General features: G+C 41.9%; 2 protein-coding genes across 2 annotated transcripts; both read left to right on the top strand.

Annotated features, from left to right (window-relative positions):
• Nucleotides 1-1,056: 1,056 nt before the first annotated feature.
• LOC134868636 (thyrotropin receptor-like) lies at nt 1,057-7,976 on the top strand. Its single transcript, XM_063889909.1, has 11 exons — nt 1,057-1,220; nt 1,297-1,368; nt 2,571-2,645; nt 2,856-2,930; nt 3,050-3,124; nt 3,202-3,279; nt 4,591-4,659; nt 5,406-5,483; nt 5,566-5,754; nt 6,369-7,461; nt 7,535-7,976. Exons 1-11 carry the CDS (start codon nt 1,057-1,059, stop codon nt 7,670-7,672), a joined length of 2,106 nt encoding a protein of 701 aa, XP_063745979.1. The 3' UTR covers nt 7,673-7,976.
• Nucleotides 7,977-11,618: 3,642 nt separating this feature from the next.
• On the top strand, nt 11,619-19,186 carry reep5 (receptor accessory protein 5). The gene is made up of 5 exons (XM_063889917.1): nt 11,619-11,865; nt 11,958-12,051; nt 18,324-18,462; nt 18,650-18,818; nt 18,930-19,186. Exons 1-5 carry the CDS (start codon nt 11,748-11,750, stop codon nt 18,977-18,979), a joined length of 570 nt encoding a protein of 189 aa, XP_063745987.1. The 5' UTR covers nt 11,619-11,747; the 3' UTR covers nt 18,980-19,186.
• The last annotated feature ends 227 nt before the right edge of the window (nt 19,187-19,413 follow it).

Below are 19,413 nucleotides of genomic sequence, written 5' to 3'. Positions count from 1 at the left end.
GTGTTTGTAAATGAATGTGTGCATGTAAATGGTCTGCAAAGGCTAAAATCCTCCAACTGGACTCCTTTCTTTCTAACGTAACACATTGTACGTGATAGGGTAAGGGGCGGGACATCTCTAAGCAGTTGACCAATCACTCCAGAGCCGGCCAGCTAACCAATCAGAGCAGACTGGGCTCTGGTTTCAGACAGAGGGTGAAAAGAGGTGCTGCAGCACAGGCAGTATGAGAAACATAAAGAGCTTTCTGAACATTAAAGCATGGAGACATGTCCCAGGAGAGACACTACATACTGATATGAGCCTGAAAAGGATTAGAGTTATTAACCCAAATTCAATTTCATGTCTCGAATTAAAAACCTCTGGATTTGATGTTTTGTTTTTATTACCAATGGAGAAGTCTAGTTCCACAAAATGAAAGGATGGACAGACTCACAGGATGTTATGTTACCCAATCACGTGTGGCAAAAGGTTGACAGATGTAGGGTTTCTCCAGTGGTTAGCCTCCATCCTTAAGCTTTCGTTGATATGTCTCTGCAGGAAGGTGGGTTCTAGCATCCCAGAACAGTCTTTAGAGTAGAGGGGACCAGGGTCCAGCTTCCATGTTCCAGGGTCATGCATAAGTGTCCTGCGGGCTGGTCATACGTGTTGTTAAAGCCTTCAATAGTCTTGGTTGTTTTTCGGCCATTTATTCCCTGATAGGTGGAAGATGGAGCCCAGGACCCAATTTGAAATGCAATACATTCAGGATGTCAGATTGGATCTATCTTGCAAAGTACTCCTCTTTGAATAAAGGCTAGATTAATTCATCCATTAAATAGAAGTGTGGGGTAAGGGTTTCCTACATGTAATGATCTGCTGTCCTGTCTGTAGGTTTACTGTCTGAGGAGCAGAAAAGAAGAGCTTTCCCTTCCCCTCAGAGCTGCTGTTAGGGTTACTGCTCATGTGTGCCACCTGGTGGTTGCTGGTGCACATTGCAGCTCATGTTGAAATCAGTTTTCACTTCTCACTGTGCACCGTGACCTCGGAGTCTCCATCACTGAATCCCCATCTCATACAATGAAGCCGGATTTGAATTTACTTTTTCTCCTTGTCTGCACCGTCGAGGTCTCTCTTCTTCTGGAGCTTTGTCCGACTCGTTGCCAGTGTGACTGGGACATCTACAGCGTGTCGTGCTTTGGAGCTGAGGTCCTCCCGGTTTTCCATTCCAGCACACAGGAGGTGTACGTACTCACATGCTCGTGACTTTTTGTTGTGTTGAGACTGGACATTTCCCAACACTGTTTAATTGTGTTTCAGGTGGTTGGTGGGGACTAAGCTCTCCTCTATTCCTCAAAATGCATTCTCCGCCTTGGCCAACATTTCTCACATGTAAGAGTCTCTGTCTTTTGTAAGAGTTACCACTTATTGTTCAAACTTAATAGATAGATGGATGGATAGATGTATGGATGGATGGATGGATAGATAGATGGATAGATGTATGGATGTATGGATGTATGGATGTATGGATGGATGGATGGATAGATGGATAGATAGATGGATGTATGGATGTATGGATGGATGGATGGATGGATAGATGGATAGATGGATGGATGGATGGATGTATGGATGGATGGATGGATAGATGGATAGATAGATGGATAGATGGATGGATGGATGGATGTATGGATGGATGGATGGATGGATAGATAGATGGATAGATGGATGGATGTATGGATGTATGGATGGATAGATTGATAGATAGATTGATAGATAGATAGATAGATGGATAGATAGATGGATAGATGGATAGATAGATTGATAGATAGATAGATAGATAGATGGATGGATGGATGGATGGATGGATAGATAGATAGATAGATAGATAGATAGATAGATAGATAGATAGATAGATAGATAGATAGATAGATAGATAGATAGATAGATAGATAGATAGATAGATAGATAGATAGATAGATAGATAGATAGATTTGAACAAACCAGCATTTAAACACGATCACCTCGTTCTTAGGCCCAGAGAGCAGGCAGGATGTTGCCACAGCACACTCAGCCTCTTCAGACTCAAGTGTTTTCTGCTCCAGCACTGTGTGCAGGTCCTTAATTAAAAAAAAAGAATTGTGTGTGCCTAGAGTTTTTCTATTTTGGTTGTTAACTGTCTTTCTAACCTGTAAATACAATAATATGAACTATTCATTATTGTAACGATGGTTTTCTCTTACCTTAAGGTTTGATCTAACGAGTTGGATTCAGGTACAAACTGTAGAACCGTGTTGACAAATTGATGTTTACCCCCTCATTAAGTGTAGAATTTTATCTTGTTTAATCCACGCCTTTGATACCAAAAATGTCGCCATTATGAACTCCATATTCATTCTCATAGGCCCCATAATTATTGAGTCAGACTGTAGAGAAAGGCAGACAGTATTGCAGGCCTGGATCATAATTCAACTTTGTTCAAGAGTCAGAAGATATGACAGAAATTGGCTCTTTTAAATCCCCTTAGGAGCAACATTGGAGTAGTATTAATCTCTAAATTGTGTATTTATTGTATTTTGTTTGTGGGTTTTCTTCAGATACATCTCAGACGATGATACTATAAAGTATCTGGAGAGGCATTCCTTCCACAACCTGTCCAGGGTCACCCACATGTATGTAGCCTTCATCTCAAAACACACAAATCAGCACAGAAAAGGCTGCACATGTCACAGTAGTTATCGTATTTAGTGACGAAACTACATGGAAATCTAACTATTATGAGCGATTTTCAACCAGAAAAAGAAAGCATATTGTTAATTATGAAACAGAACATCAAATATGAAATCTATGTGATGTAAAGTGTGTTTTTTGATGTCCAATAGACAACTGACTGGTATCAAAACACTGTCCTACATAGACCAAGAGGCGTTCAAAGACCTGCCTAATTTAAAGTACCTGTGAGTATTCATTTCCTTTGCTCATTTATATTCTCGTGTATCAAAGCACGTGATCATTTCTCAAGAAAACAATGTAAATGTTCTTTATTTTCTGCTGACTGAGGTGTGTCTCCTCCCAGTGGGATCAGCAACACGGGCCTCACCTCCTTTCCTGGGCTGCAATATATCCAGTCGAGCCAGGATGACTTTATCTTGTACGTAGCATTGAAATAAAGTCTTCATTTGTCGCCTAAATTTATGAAACTGGTTAATGTTCATGTGTTTCTGACAGGGAGATCGTGGAGAATGTCTTCATACAGGTGATCCCTCCTAATTCCTTCACTGGGATATCTGAGAATACTCTGACCATGTAAGTACGACTGAAATCATTTCCAGAACTGTTAATAACGCACGTGCATTGATTTTGAACATTTTTGCGCTTTTGAACATAATTTAAGTCCATTTCAGATCATTGCTGGGTCAAATTGAGCGTTTTGCGTTAACCATGTCAGTCTGGAGGCTAACCACATAGACTTTTAGTTTAGTCACTGTCCAAAAGGTGATGTAAACGTTATCTGAGACACATTATAAAGAATGTAATATGATAATTATTAGTGTCAACTTGACAAAAAAAACCTCATCTGTCGAATCTCCAAGCCAAGCATGCTAGTGTGGCTAACATTAGCATCCATAGACTCAGTGCTAAAGGGCTCCAGTTCTGTAGAGCTCTATCTACTTAGACTGGTGGGGTATAGGTATAATCAGTGTCCGAACTACGGGGGGACTCGGGGGATCCGAGACCCCCTGAAACTGACACGAGATCCCCCGAAAACATGATTTGGGAAATGTTGGGGGGTCTCTAAAATATCAGTCAAGTCAAGCGCAAGAGCAAGCGCCCCCCCCGAGAGAAAAATGGGACCCCCCGAAAATCTCGGCATAGTTCGAACACTGGGTATAATCAGCATTGTGTGAACCAGTTTGGCAAATCAAGGCACTTAATTATATTTAAAAGTGTTGCACTGGCTCTCAGGTATAAAGGATTGAATGATTTATAAAATGCAAACTACATATCTCCTTCTCTCCCGCTCTGGAGGGAGGTATGTACCAGGGAACCGTCCTATGGGAATCATTTTAAAGACCTGGGATTGGTGGTAATCTATATTTGATAATGGACAAAATTATAAAAGTATAAAAACAATCATGCGGAATAATTAAAACATGCGAAATAAAACCAGGAACTTATAAAAAGGCAAAACGGTAAGAGATCATTAATCAAACAATCCACATCACCAAAAATAAATGAATAATAAATAAATACTGAAAAACGAAATGTCATTCGACACGGTAAAGTTCAAGAAATGACAAAAACCAGGTCGGTAAGTGCTGAGGATGGGTTATAGGAATCCAGATGAACTCAAATACATTGAAGGTATAATAAATAAAATGGCAAGAAGGGAGAGGGACGACTCACTCATAGGTTTGCATAAGGTCCATCTCTAGAGCTTCAAATGAAACTCACCGTCAGCTGAGCCGTCATTTCACAGGGTTCATGTTGTTCAGTGTATCCAGACTCAAGCATTCATTCCTAATCAACACAAAGTATCTGCAAGTATTCCACTTGATTGAATGATTGATAAATGGAGGGATAAAATGCTCTTTTCCCGCCTCTTCTTTTCGTTAGCATGCTGAATAGCAACGGTCTGAAAGAGATCCAGCGCTATGCCTTCAATGGGAGCAGACTGGACGAAGTGTAAGATATTTTGACTTATAACAGACTCTTTGCTTAGTGGCAGGTTTAATTACTATGGTGTTAACATATTTAGTTTAATGATCATGTGGGATGTTGTGTACGGATCAAAATGTGTCCAAAGTCCCTGATCTATCCGCCATTCTGTTTTTTGTGACCACATTTTTATTGTTTTGTAGTTGCCCTCACAGACGGACGTATATGTGCAAATGATTTAAAGGATAATACAAAATGAAAGAGGAAAAGGTCCCTACCCCTCTTGCCATTTCACATCATCATCTGAGTTAATCTATCTCCATGTTAGAGCTGTAACGACAGAGTGACCACAGGTAGAGGACTCAACAGCACGACTCAGGGACCGTTTTAGTTTCAAGGAAAGGTCTTTACTTCGGTACACGGTAGATCAATCAGGAAGGGTACCAAAAGACATCAGGATCAGGCAGGAACCGGGTCAGGAAACGAAGCTGGGTCAGGTACACGTGGAAGAATAAATACCCAGGGAGAGGGATGATAACGGGGCACGGGTGAGACTCTAAGTAAGGATGGTTACGCAGGTGGGGTTCAATCAAGGGCAGGGAGTGATGACACTGGAGGAGAGGAGAGGCGAGCAACAAAATAAGACATTTTCTGAAAAACATTTCATCTGTTTAAAACTGGAGTCCTTATCATCCACCAATGCACCAAGGTCATCTCGATTTACATGAATGATACCAACAGCCTCTGATGTTTCCCTGTCCTCCATCCTTCAGGTATCTTCACAGGAATGTGGATCTGGAACGAATAGACGAGTTCGCTTTTTATGGCGTCATTCACGGCCCGACGCACCTGTGAGTGATATCTTTATTTTGCATCTACAGGATGATCTACAGGAACAGCCTGAAGAATAATCTGAACTCTTTATCTTTCTAGAGACCTTTCAGAAACCAAGGTTAGCTCTCTGCCTTCAATAGGGATGGAGACCATTGAAAAGCTCCAGGCTAAAAACACGTGGGCCCTCAAAGTTCCTCCGCCCTTCAGAGCCTTCCTGCATTTACAGAGTGCTGAATTGACCTTCCCCAGCCATTGTTGTGGTCTCAAAATGTTGAAGAGATGGAGAGGGTAAGTAGCAGAATTTAAAGTGCTGGGGGAAATATGTTCCCAACTTGTTGTCCTTCACATACCAAACCCCCCACCTCTCAGGACGTCTGTGCAGTGTTAGTATTTGTTTCTGTGAGTCCCTTTACAATCTCAAGGTCCTCTTTTCACCCTGGGAATGCACATTAGCATATCCCAGGAAACATAACACACCTCCAGGCCAACATACAAACCTTATAACACCAATAATGTTTGGATATTTATTTGTGGATTATGGGATTATCATCATTTTAGGTCGTTTTTCCCCCTACTTTTTTCTGCATTTTTAGGCCATATTTGCTGTTTATGGCCCCATTTTTTAAATATAGATGTTGTATGATTTCAAACAATGATTGACAATCATTAATATATAATTAGGTTTGTCCTTTGACGTTGAATGTGTACCAGGTTGCATGTATAGGTCATTATTCTGTCAGATTATGTAGTGTAACAATACCGATATGTGCAAAGAGGATATGCATCATTAAAAAAGTTCATGGAATTTGGGACAGACTTTCTGGTGTAGAATAACATACTTAAACATCTGCATGCATCTTAAAACATGTTCCTGCTCTGATTATTTATCCATATCCTTCAAGACACTCTGAGGCAGTTTTTTGCAATCTGACGCGGACTGCTCTGGAGAAGCTGCAGCACTCCTCTGCAGCTCTCTCTCAGAGGAACCCGGGACACAAAGTCTACCAACATCTCAAGCACGGCTCTGCTCCTCCAGCCGCCGGCAGCAGCAGGAATCAAGACCACTACTACGACAGCCCCACGTGCCCGACGGAACAGGCTCAAAATGAGGGTTTGTTTTACGTGGAGTTACCCACAGAGCATCTCAGCGAAGGGTTTGACTTTGCCCTGTGTGATGAACTGCGTACAGATAGTCATGGACTGTTGTGTACCCCCCTGCCTGACGCCCTGAACCCCTGTGAGGATGTGATGAGCCAAGGCTTCCTGCGGGTCTTGGTCTGGGTGGTCAGCCTGTTAGCCATTTGCGCTAACCTCCTGGTGATGTTCATCCTGCTGACCAGCCGGCAGAAGTTGTCTGTCACCCGCTTCCTCATGGGTCACCTGGCGTTTGCAGACTTTTGCATGGGGATATACTTACTGCTCATTGCGTCTGTGGACCTCTACACCCGCTCCCATTACTACCACTATGCAATCGCCTGGCAAACAGGAAGTGGCTGCAATCTAGCAGGAACTTTATCGGTGTTTGCCAGTGAGCTGTCAGTGTACACATTAACGCTCATCAGCCTGCAGCGCTGGCATGCAATCTTTTCCGCCATGAGGCCCGACAGGAAGATGAGGCTACGCCATGCGGCCGTGCTAATGCTAATCGGCTGGTTGCTGTGTCTGATCCTAGCACTGCTGCCGGTGGTCGGAGTGAGCAGTTTCCAGAAGGTGAGCATCTGTTTGCCCATGGACACCGAGACCACTGCGGCCCGGGCCTACGTGGTCTCGCTGCTCATGGTTAACGTCGTGGCTTTCGTGGTGGTGTGTTTGTGTTACCTCCACATCTACTGCATGGTGCACAACCCCCAGCACCAGTCCAGCAGATGCGATACGACCATGGCCAAGCGCATGGCGGTCCTGATTTTCACCAACTTCCTGTGTCTGGCTCCCATCTGCTTCTACGGCTTGTCTGCAGCACTCCACCAACCCTTGATGACCATCACAGATTCCAAGGTGTGGCCTCCTTCTTGAGCTTTAATCCCAATTATTTGTTTAAATAAACGCTGATGGATGGTTTTCTTCTCAGGTGCTGCTGGTGCTTTTCTACCCTCTCAACTCTTGTGCGCACCCGTTTTTTTATGCCATCCTGACGAAGGCGTTCCACAGAGACATCCGGATGCTGCTGAGCCGGACGGGGCTGTGCCGGCGGCAGGCTCACCTCTAACGGAGCCAACGAGCCCGCATATACAGAGAGACCCTGTCCAGCCCCCACGACCCAGAATGCTGATCTCCAGGCTATGGGATGCACCCAAATTGTCTTGCAGTAGCAGATTTAAAAATCCCTAATTTGCTTATTTTGTTAATACCAATTCAAAAAAACCTAACAAATAAACAGTTTTAGAATTTGACTAATCTTCCTGTGTCACGATGTGTTTTGCTAATGATCTAATTATTAATCCGCAGGTAATAAGGCTCCACTTTAAGCAGCCATGAAGCACCACAACTACGTGAGCTGTTATTGTATTAAACTTTAGGGATTTTATACTTTTGTTTTATATTAAATGTCAAATAAAACACTTCACTCGACTTCTGTTCTGTATCACACCAAACCTCATCACTCCACGTGTTAAATCAGTATTAGGATGATTACTAATTTGTTGTTATAAAGCCATTAAATAAATATATGTGTTTCAACAGTTTTATAGACAGATTATAGAGGAAAAGTTCACTGTGTCCTGAAACAAATCTGGTTACGTAGTACGTGTCGTTTTTCCTACAGTCACTTCACTGTGGTATTTCTCATGCACCTTACTGTAATCCTGGCAATAAACCACACAACTACCTCTGCTTTGTGCTGCAGTTCAGCCCACAGTGGAAGCACAAAAGGGGAAGTGCATTCAGGACTGATGGATGCCTCGTTAGCAGCTTCAGTTACACAGAAATATACAAAGAAGGTGGCCTCTAATGAAGCTGTGTGTGTGTGTGTGTGTGTGTGTGTGTGTGTGTGTGTGTGTGTGTGTGTGTGTGTGTGTGTGTGTGTGTGTGTGTGTGTGTGTGTGTGTGTGTGTCAGTAGGATGAAGTGTGCACTACGTTCATACAGTGTCCTGCCCCCTCCTGCAGGTGTGTGTGGAGTAGGGTGTGTTTCTTTGTTCTTTAGGATTCAACTGCCATGAAAATAATCAAACCGTGTCATGTCTTCATTCACACCAGCTCGCTCCGTCGCTGATCCGGGGAGGAAGGCCAACTTTAAAGCGCGTGTGTTTCCAATGATACCTATTTTATATTTAACATGCTTTCGGTGGTTAAACAGACCATCAGTTATGACTGATCCCTAACTGTGATGCTTCCAAATACATTCCCTAATAACTGTCATAGATACCAATGATACCGGATGTATATTTAAAATATGATGGAATCAACCCCAGACATCATCCTGTTCCACTACACATAGAAACACATTACATACACCAGTACCTATTAGGTATTGAGCAATTACTAAAATCACCATGGATTACCAAACGGACATCATTACACAACCCAAACTATCTAAGGTATTTGTGAGTGAAGCATATGGCTCACAGCACACTGCAGGATGTGGGCAATGATTGCATTGTTTGCCCGCTGTTGCATTATGCAATGTCATCAAAGCAAGGAAGGGTGCGGCTGCAGAACATCAGCCTTACCATGTGTGCCCTCATCCGAGCCTCCCAGGAGATACTGCTTTAAAGGAGGCGGTCAGTCCCTCAGTAAATCTATCAACCCCTCACCTGACCATAAGGTTGTCTAGTAACCCAGTACCTGATGGGTTTGATTGCAGGAGTGAGCAACACTGTGTGGAGGAGAATGCAACGCCTGTAAGACATGAGTCAGGGTAAATTCCCTCTGACGGTCTGTAATTGCTGAGCTCGAGCTGCATCAAGCTAGCCACCGTTCGTATTGATGTGAGGAACACGTGTACTTCCACCTGCCTTCACAGTAAACACACACACACACACACACACACACACACACACACACACACACACACACACACACACACACACACACACACACACACACACACACACACACACACACACACACACACACACACACACACACACACACTCATGGGGAGGGGATTTCCAGAATGGGGAACACGTGCTGTTTAAAGGGGGTGGATTCACTTAGGTTTTAAGGGGATAATTAACGGTAATAATTTTGCTAGCTATCAATTTATTTATTTTTGGTGTTTACTTGTTGTTTCCAGCTGAATTTCCACACCCTAAATCAGATTGCTTTTGAAGTTCTTGAGCCAGAAACATCGTTCACACTTTTTTTTTAGAAAAGATCAGAGATATGGGTGCTCAATTTTGCATTTTTGGATCTCTAGGCAACTGTTTCCTGTGCATACTTTAGGAACGACAGGCTCTATTACATGTGTGAGAGCACAGAAAATGTCCTATTATTATATATGTAACATCTATATTTCAACAGTCTCTTAAAAATATTTCAAGCATGTACAAACCAAATTCAAAACACTGTTTATACCTAGAGGACATTCAAAGCATCTATTCACATCAACTACCATTTATATGGCGCTCTATGTTCCCTGTGCTGCCCTTCTTCCGTGTCCAGCAGCTCTGCACAGGTGTTCTGTATTTCTGAAACAAAGAGAAGGAAGTGCTTTAAAGCAGCAGAAGGCCTCTGGTGGGGGCACTGCTGCTTTTGTTGCCTCTTAGCCAGGTTTTTTTAAAATCTTGCAATAAATCTTTTGGATTTGATTGTTTAAAGATGTCTTCTGTGGTGTATTAGAGTCAGAGTTGTGTAACCCTCATATGGCTGCAAAAAGGCTGCAGGGTTGGTTGACACATGTCTCCTTGACCAATACGCCGCCACTTAAGTTGTGCTTAAAGGTGAAGCTTACCATACATGATTGCATGAAAGTTTCAGAGTTTTCAACTGCGGACAAACTAAAGGGAGAATGCACAATGTGATTAAAATATCTGGGAAAAGGAAGTGAAAGGAACATGATGAGCAGATCCTGCAATGGAGGTAGTTTCACAAGTTTCAGTTTATTTCCTACGGAGAGCAGGAAAGCAGTCGTGTGTGTGTGTGTGTGTGTGTGTGTGTGTGTGTGTGTGTGTGTGTGTGTGTGTGTGTGTGTGTGTGTGTGTGTGTGTGTGTGTGTGTGTGTGTGTGTGTCAGTGCGTTAGAGGGGTTTTTCATTTGCATAACGAGAAAAAGATCTCAAATCTATGCAAATGAGTCTGTCTTTGACTAAGCTAACAAACCAGGGGATGATGTACTGAAATGAAACAAAATGTGGCCTACCCCTAACATATGTTTTACCTCAAGTGTTAAAAGAAATAGATTTTGGTTTGAAGGAAAAGCAGAACGTTTATAAGCAGGCCAGCAGAGAACCAGGGAACAATGACACCGCTGATTGGAGCGGATGTCCACTAGAACCCTCCAAAGATCTCGTGTAATTGATTTATTTGTCTACAACAGTAAAATGCTACCTAATGCAACAATATCTAGTCATATCTAATTGTCTAGAAATGCCACATAATTATAAACACACATGAAGGCCGTTTTTCTGCACAATGATTACTTTTATTTTTATACTTTGATATATTTTGCTGATAATACTTTTGTACTTTTGCTTGATTAAGAAGATTTGAATGCAGGACTAAGTGTTTTGTCAATAATGTAGTGATACTTTTACTCAACTGAAGCATCAGAATACAGACATAACACATCTGTTGTGCAATCAAACTCTGTTAGAAATTACACAGCTGGCTACTTATTAGTTTTGCACTACCCAACATCGGTAATATAACACTGTGCAATACTTGTAGTAGTTATAGTATTTAATCCAGTCATCCTGAAGCTACTTCAATACTTCTAACTGCTGCTAGCTATCTTTTTATACTTGGAAAGTTTAATTTCTTAATTGATTTGAAGGTTTTAATATGTGTGCATGCCACTTTACTAAATACTGTTTTTATTTTGTCTTATCATTATTATATATTTTCTGTAACGATGTAAATATCCCCCCTGCGGGACTAATAAAGGAATACTGATGATCATTCTGATTCGCCACTGGCACTAATACACTAACCATCAAATGACTGAGTATTTTTGCTAGGTGTGGGACAAAGACAAAGACAGTTTGAGACTTTTATTTTGAAGGCCGCAGCTTGAGGCAGTACATCCGGTGTGCGGTGACGCCTCTGAAGCGGAGTGTGGTCTGCAGGCTGTCGCAGTTTGATCCTCTTCTCCTCATAAACAGCATCGCTGAAAATAAAAGGAAGCCATGGCGCAGGGGCTCAAGGACCGGTTCGAGAAGTTCCTCCACGAGAAGAACCTCATGACAGACACCCTGTCAAAGATAGAGGCCAAAACCGGAGTCAGCAGGACGTACATCGCTGTGGGTGAGTGGAAAAAACGCATCACACTCAGCTTCCTCTACCTCCAGTCTTCCTCTCTCAGTATGGGGTGTGTGACATGTGTTAATATTCCCCAGCTATCACCGTGATCATCGCAGTGTACCTGGTGATCGGGTACGGAGCCTCCCTGCTGTGTAACCTCATCGGCTTCCTTTATCCTGCATACATTTCGTAAGTGTTTAAGAGCAGCTGTATCAAGGAGGGGCCTGCAGCACCCCACCCAATACACACACACACACACACACACACACACACACACACACACACACACACACACCGTTGCAATTGCTCAGTGATGTTAAGTAACCAATTCAGAGGTACATGTTGTACTTTTATTCCACTACATTTATTTAATACCTTTAGTTGCTAGGCAGATTTGGATGAATGATGGTAAATATAATCCCTTAAATCAGACTTCAGTTCACCTGCAGTAAATCCAGCAGCTACCCTGCAGTATACAAAGCCATTCAAACTAGCTGCACCTTTACCAGCTCTGAGAACACTTTAATGATCAATCATTATAAAACATATCAGAGATATTATTCTGAAATGGACCAATCAGACAATGACTACTTTTACTGCTTTAAGTACATTTAGAGGAGAGTACTTTCTACTTTCACTGGAGGAACATTTAGAATACTTTCACTGTGACAGAGTATTCCTACACTCTGGTATAAGCGTAAAAATAAATATAAATAAGTGTATCATGGCTAAAAAAAAGAGCAGCAATTGAAATAGCATAGTCCTATAGCAACACATTAGGTAATGAGACATTATATAAAATATTGGGACATTCATAGCCATGTAGGGTTTTCATATAAAGGTAATTAATGCACAATATATTAATACATCATTAATTATTGGTTGCTTTATATTCTGTGTTATGAATCCACACCTGCAAAATAGCTAGTCAATAATTCTGTAAAATAAATGTAGTGGAGTAAAAAGTAAAAGAATCACCTCAGAAATGTAGAGTAGGAACCTCAGAATCGGCACCTGTGACACTGTGACCTGAGAAAAGAAGACACCAAGATATTTGGGAGGAAAAATGGTTGTATTTATAGTAAAACCCGTCTTTAATTAAGCAGATTCAGCCCGTACACCAACGCTGAAACACACGAGCACAGACTACAGTTTAAAAAAGCAGAAATAAAATCTGAGCTGACAGAAAATGCTCTGCTTTAGTTTAACACACACATTAAGCTCTCACACACTAGGGTTTTACTAACACTGTAATCTGCTAGTAATCCACAATTTAGGGGAATAAAATGACCTTTTTTGTGTCCTAATTACGTCCTCCTATTGCACTCCTGATGGATTTAATTCAAGCCACATAATTCTAGTTTTTAGTATCATAAATATATTGCTTATTCTGGGTAGTAGAGGCAGTATTGTTGTCCTACATGTGTGTAAAGTACTGTATTCCTGGCACACTGTGCAATATGTCCTCCCTTAGATGAGCACTGCTTGACATTTTAGCTGATCATCTTCCCAGTGAATGCAGACTGACTCCTTGGAGGATTTTCTGCTCCATTGCATCCACACATAATCAGACGGACAAAGCTCCTCCTTCACTTCAAAGTGGGTCATTTATAAAACGGTTACGAGGATGTTTGATCTGAGTCAGCGGGGCTCCGTGCCGTCAACAGAGTATCACATGTTGCCCCGACAGTCGGAGTCCTTTTTCCTCTTGGACGCCTCTTTGTGCCGGGAGGAGGCAGACCATGACGGATATAGACGGAGCAGGATTGGGTGCTGCTAATGATACCTGCATTATGTGATCACACATATAAAACATAACGTATTTGAGGAGCTAAACGTGTTGATAGGAGCTGCAGAAAGTGACATTTTCAGTCATGTTGAAAGCAGATGAGTCACTCGGCTTCCTTCCTCATTCCCGTCTCAGTTTCAGACATTAATTATACATGTCATAAATATTTTGGAGAAATACATTAGAATGAAGATCTGGAGTTTGGTTGAATGCATACCAAGTTATAAATAAAGTTAAAAGAGTTCAGTAATTAATCTTCACTGTGGGTATGCACTATAAAACCACTTGATTGACAGATTGTCTCCTAGGCAACCGAAGCAAGCCACCCAGTCTAGGCTCTTTTAGTTTGAAAAACCTTCCAATGAATGTGGTTTTATCTCTGACATTTAATCTAGGTGGGAAGTTGTCAGGAGCAGGAGGCTATCGGGGAAGACAACACAGAGCTGGAGAGGGAAGGTGAACACAATAAGACAATTAAAAGTAAGAGACAGGAAGTAAAACCCAGACACAAAGAGGGAGACCCTTTCAAAATAAAACAAGAAATGATAAAAACAAAAACAAACATCATGACAGAAGTTACATACAAACATACCATACATATAAATAAAAAACAAGTGATCTTAAGAGCTTTATTGTCATTATACTCCTGTACAATATCATTTCACAGGCTAATGTTTATGCAGTTTAAAATATAATCAAATACATCAAAACTGTAATTAAAAACAGAAACAGCGGCAAAGAAAATACAGAAACAAAAACCACTAGATAATTAAATGCACAGGTAAAGGTAGTACATTTCCAGATTTCTTTTAGGTGCTAAATTAAAAAAATAACCTTTAAATACATATCGATTTTGTTGCTTTGAGATATTTATTTTTAATATTTAATGTCATAAGTGTGAGTTCGTCTTGTTTTTCTTTTGGATTGATGGTCTCATAACTATCTGTACATCCATGTGACAACCCTGCAGCCTACATATTCTGATAGTTTAGCGTGTCATTAAAACAAACATGTGTATACCGTGGTTGTGCATCCCAGGGTTCATGTTTAAAAAGCATCTACACCAAAAAAAGCAAGGCGAGCCAAACGGTAAAAAAGGCTGAGACCTCAGAGAGTAAAGAGAGAGCCGAGCCGCCATCTCTTCTTAGTGGGTTTTGTCCATTAGGACTTGATTGACAGCTTGTCAACCCGACTTAGTCTGGTGTGTATTAATGTTGGCCTCTTCAAGATGCACTCTGGAGTCTGTGTTCAGCTAATGTCTCCATCAGAGGAGGAATCTGCCCGAGGGTCTGCGGAGGGAATCACAAGGCTGCTGAGCTCACTTGTCATCAGACCAGAGTAATGAGTCCTAATACCCAGAAATTAGTCAGCATTTTACCACTTCCTGTTCCGTCGGTCGGTTGTTTTAAGGTCAGTGGTTAACACGTGCTGAAGAGATGTTAACATTTAGTTGTACGACATGAAATAAAACCTCAGTCAGCCTTGATCTGGTCCCTCTTATAATCTCAGTCCTGTTTGCACATGATTGGTCCTCAAGCCCTGCCCTCTGTTACTACATACACACACACACACACACACACACACACACACACACACACACACTCGGCAGACTCACAGTAAGGTTGTGTGGTGGTTCCCCGGGTAACCTTGATGTAGAAACACAAATGTGGAAACGAGATATGAAGCAAACACTATAATGTGTGATCATTGAGTCACGTGACAGGATACAGCAGAAGCAGCTTTTGACAGCAGAAACTAGTTCGGCCTTTTCGTCTCAGTAATGAAATCTGGATTCATAACATGTTTAATGAAGGTTACAGCCGGGATGTGAGAGCATCAGAGAAGGGAAAGTATCTGACGGAGTTACTGTACTTATTATCTCCTACTACCTTTAAAAAAGACCCACATTCAGATTATCTTACCCTATGTTCTTTAGGGACGATAATAGTGGAAAATCAGGCTTTAATGTGTTCTGTGTTATTGCTCCCTGCAGGGAAACAAACCTATAGTCTCTCTCTGCAGAGTGCGTATGGAAGACATCTCAAAGTGACACTGGTTTTGTTTGACTTAAACTCTCTTTCTGAAAAGCAAGACTTTAATGCTCAGCTGTCTCGGTAGTTCCTGTTGATCTGCAGTGTAATACTCACTGTTACTGAACCCTTTAAGGATGCACACTTAATGTAAATGGTGTACGGATCGCAATTTAGACTACTGCAAAAGTCAGATTGAATATCTAAAGGAAAAATATGTGATTGTCAAATCATGCAGCCCTAGTAACTTCATAAACACAAGTATTAGAAACACTTCTCAGGTCTCTACTTTCTATGCCTTCAGGTGCATCTCTGTATCCCTAATGTGCAACAATACAAGCGCTATTCAAAAAGCCCTTTAGATATCTGCCTCATCAAAACTGTGATATTTATTGGTGTAAATAACAAACACCATCCTGACATGTTCAGGTTTATTGTTTTGCAATTCTTTCTTAGCTTGAATTGAGCTGTTTTTACACTGACCGACAGAAAGAGACGTTTAAATGTCAAATGAAAGCTGACCTCTAAAAGGTTATCAGCATTATTTACAGATATTGTTGGAGGTTATATAATATCCACACTTAATTGTTAAGAATAAGTAAAACACTCCAACACAGTTAGAATTTGTCACCCAGAGAGAAACATATGAAGAATAGCTTGAAGAAAAATACATCATCGCTCAAAAAACTGTGGCATTAACTATTCAATTTCAACTGTGGATATAAATACATATTATGAATGTCTGCCATGTCTAATATTAGTGGCTGCTGGGATTTATTTGTGGGACACCAGCAGTGTAATGTTCTTTGCGTGGCTGCATTGTGAGCTAATGCCTGCAGTTTGTGTTCTGCAGGACTGACCTGATTGTTTCAGCTGAATGTTCTCAGTGGACTGAGAGCAGGCGTTGTTTGGTTTTTGTTTACTGTAAGCAGGCATTCTGTGTTTACACACTCATGGAAACGTGTATCATTTATTTATATCACACACATTCACAACAGGGGGGAGGGTATCATGTTAGCTGTCAGTGGGCTGCAGGCTGTGCTCACGATCAGAGGAACATGTAGTAACCACGGGGAGAGTTTAAGGAGGGGTGGGGGGGTAATAGAGAGGTTCAGTGATGACCTATTTATGTAGGCCAACCCGGAAGTTGGCATCACAAGAGCTCCCTCGACAAAAATCAATGAGATTTTCGGCAGGATAATCTCCACATAGTACACCGCTTTGTGATTCTTGAATCTTAACTACAATCTCCTGAAATAAAAAGCTATCGAGAGGCTATAAAGGAACTACAGCACGGTCACATGACTTCACGTCATCGCCGCTAAGCTAAAGGAGGCTAATGTTGGGCTATAAAGGAACTACAGCACGGTCACATGACTTCACGTCATCGCCGCTAAGCTAAAGGAGGCTAATGTTGGGCTATAAAGGAACTACAGCACGGTCACGTGACTTCACGTCATCGCCGCTAAGCTAAAGGAGGCTAATGTTGGGCTATAAAGGAACTACAGTACGGTCACATGACCTCAGGTCACCACTGCTAAGCTAAAGGCGGCTAATGTTGGGCTATAAAGGAACTACAGTACGGTCACATGACCTCAGGTCACCACTGCTAAGCTAAAGGCGGCTAATGTTGGCCCTGCTGACATTCAGTAGTCTCATTTAGCCTCTTGTTAGTTTTTCTGCCACACAGAAGCTTCAGACGTTCACCAGTGGGGTATTTACTGGCTTATCTTATTCCAAAGAACAAAACATTGAAAAAAATCTCCACCGTGCGTAAACCACAGATCTTATTTGTGCATGTTTTTGAGGTGAGGTAACAGGAAGTGGGGGTGTGAGGACTCCTTCACCACTCGATACTGTGTGAGTAGGACACTGAGAATGTACAGCTGGAAGTTTAAAGGATGTACAACACATTCTATCACTGGAACATTCTCTAAAGTGAACGTAACAAAAAGAGAGACATCCTGTAAAAGCTACTGATAACTATACGTCCTGTCAGCGTTGCGGAGGTGTGTCAGCAGCATGGTGTGTAGACCTTTAGATGGGTGGGGTCCATGGTTGTGAAGTCTCTTATCAACGGAGTCCTTTAGCTGCTATGGTGTAGTTCAAGATTCAATGTGCACAGGAGCTAAAGTACAGTTATGGCAGGCTCCTCCAACAATGCAACATGAATATATAAAGGACCTTAAACAAATAAACAGTGAAAATTGTGAAAGAAATAACAGAATAGAAGTGAAAAAGGTGCAAAATGTGCCATTAAATACCAATAAAATAAACATAGTCTATAAACATGTGCATATTCATTTTATTTTATGTAATTAAATGTAATATTCCACTCGTTGCACTCCACTTTTTAATTTGTGTTTATGTGCAACGCAAACAAAATCCCAGTTTGGGATTAATAATGTACGTCTTATCTGAAATACAGATGACCGCTGGAGGCACTTGACAGAGCTCTGGTGTTTAATAATCTCACGGTCTGTGGGATGAAACTGTCTCTGAGGCTGGTGGTTTTGGTCCAGTCTGTTGCTGGGGTGATGGAGGTCTTGGATAATCCTGTGTTTTCCTCCTGAGCCGCTGGGAGTCGAGGTCCTGTTGCTGATTCATTCACTATTTATCCTCCATGTTGTTTTTCCCTCCAGCATCAAGGCGATTGAAAGCGCCACCAAAGACGATGACACCAAGTGGCTCACTTACTGGGTGGTGTACGGACTCTTCAGCGTGGCCGAGTTCTTCGCGGACATCTTCCTCTCCTGGTTCCCGTTCTACTATATCGGAAAGGTAAGATAACTTACAAGCTTGGAATAGACCCTTCATATTTCCCTTTATTTCCAGCAATCTGAGGCTTCTGTTTTAAGGAATGAGCTGCCAACATAATAAATGAAACGAAAAATAAAGCGACTTTGAGAACAAGACTTTAACGTGACGTCTGCTTCCTCCTCCTCTTCCTCCTCCTCCTCTCTCCCAGTGCGTCTTCCTGGTGTGGTGCATGGCTCCCACCCCCTCTAACGGATCCGTGCAGATTTATACCCGCATCATTCGACCATTTTTCCTGAAGAACGAGGCCAAGATCGACGACGTCGTGAAGAACCTGAAGGACAAGGCGTCAGACGCGGCCGACAAGTTCAAAGATGAGGGTGAGAGAGAGTTTACTGGAAATACACTCGGGAGGAAATGTGTGAGATGGGGGAGAAAGAGATAACAGTTCCCTGATTTTTACATGTGTGTGTGTGTGTGTGTGTCCACAGCCAAGAGAGCCACGGCCAACATCATGTTCGAGGAGAAGAAGAGCGACTAAAGGAGGGGGTACGGGGGGTCGGACTCGGAGAGGAGAAATGTTGCCTTGAAAAAGTTTGTTTTTAAGAACTGTTCTTAAATCTTAATCTTCATGTCACATGATTCATCGAAAGCCATTTACTTATTTAACTCTGCCTTCTGCGGGGCTGTGAGACCTTTACACACGCCCCGATGTGCTTTATGAACCAAATAAAAACCTGCTATAGTGGTCCTGGTTTTACTCATTTCACTGTGGTGTGTTTGAACTGAGCTATTTCACTTTATGGAGGTTTTTCACTCAAAGAACAAGCTCAGAGTCTTGTTGTGAACCCAGAAATGTTGAGTACCCTTAAGCTTTATGTCAGAAAATGTGTAGTACGGGTCCTCAGCACATAGAAACTTCCGGATGCTAACTTGCATATGTTGCGCAATTAGCGTAAGTTGCATTAATTAGCA

Source organism: Eleginops maclovinus, chromosome 8 (assembly GCF_036324505.1).
Source record: "Eleginops maclovinus isolate JMC-PN-2008 ecotype Puerto Natales chromosome 8, JC_Emac_rtc_rv5, whole genome shotgun sequence".
Lineage (NCBI taxonomy): Eukaryota > Metazoa > Chordata > Actinopteri > Perciformes > Eleginopidae > Eleginops > Eleginops maclovinus.
This window is presented reverse-complemented; position numbering and strand designations above follow the sequence as displayed.

Coding starts and splice junctions, on each gene's coding strand:
- LOC134868636 (XM_063889909.1), top strand. CDS start 1,057: ATGAAGCCGGATTTGAATTTACTTTTTCTCCTTGTCTGCACCGTCGAG. Junction 1,221..1,296: donor CATTCCAGCACACAGGAGGT/GTACGTACTCAC, acceptor ATTGTGTTTCAG/GTGGTTGGTGGGGACTAAGC. Junction 5,484..5,565: donor ATTCACGGCCCGACGCACCT/GTGAGTGATATC, acceptor TTATCTTTCTAG/AGACCTTTCAGAAACCAAGG.
- reep5 (XM_063889917.1), top strand. CDS start 11,748: ATGGCGCAGGGGCTCAAGGACCGGTTCGAGAAGTTCCTCCACGAGAAG. Junction 11,866..11,957: donor CAGGACGTACATCGCTGTGG/GTGAGTGGAAAA, acceptor AATATTCCCCAG/CTATCACCGTGATCATCGCA. Junction 18,463..18,649: donor CGTTCTACTATATCGGAAAG/GTAAGATAACTT, acceptor CCTCTCTCCCAG/TGCGTCTTCCTGGTGTGGTG.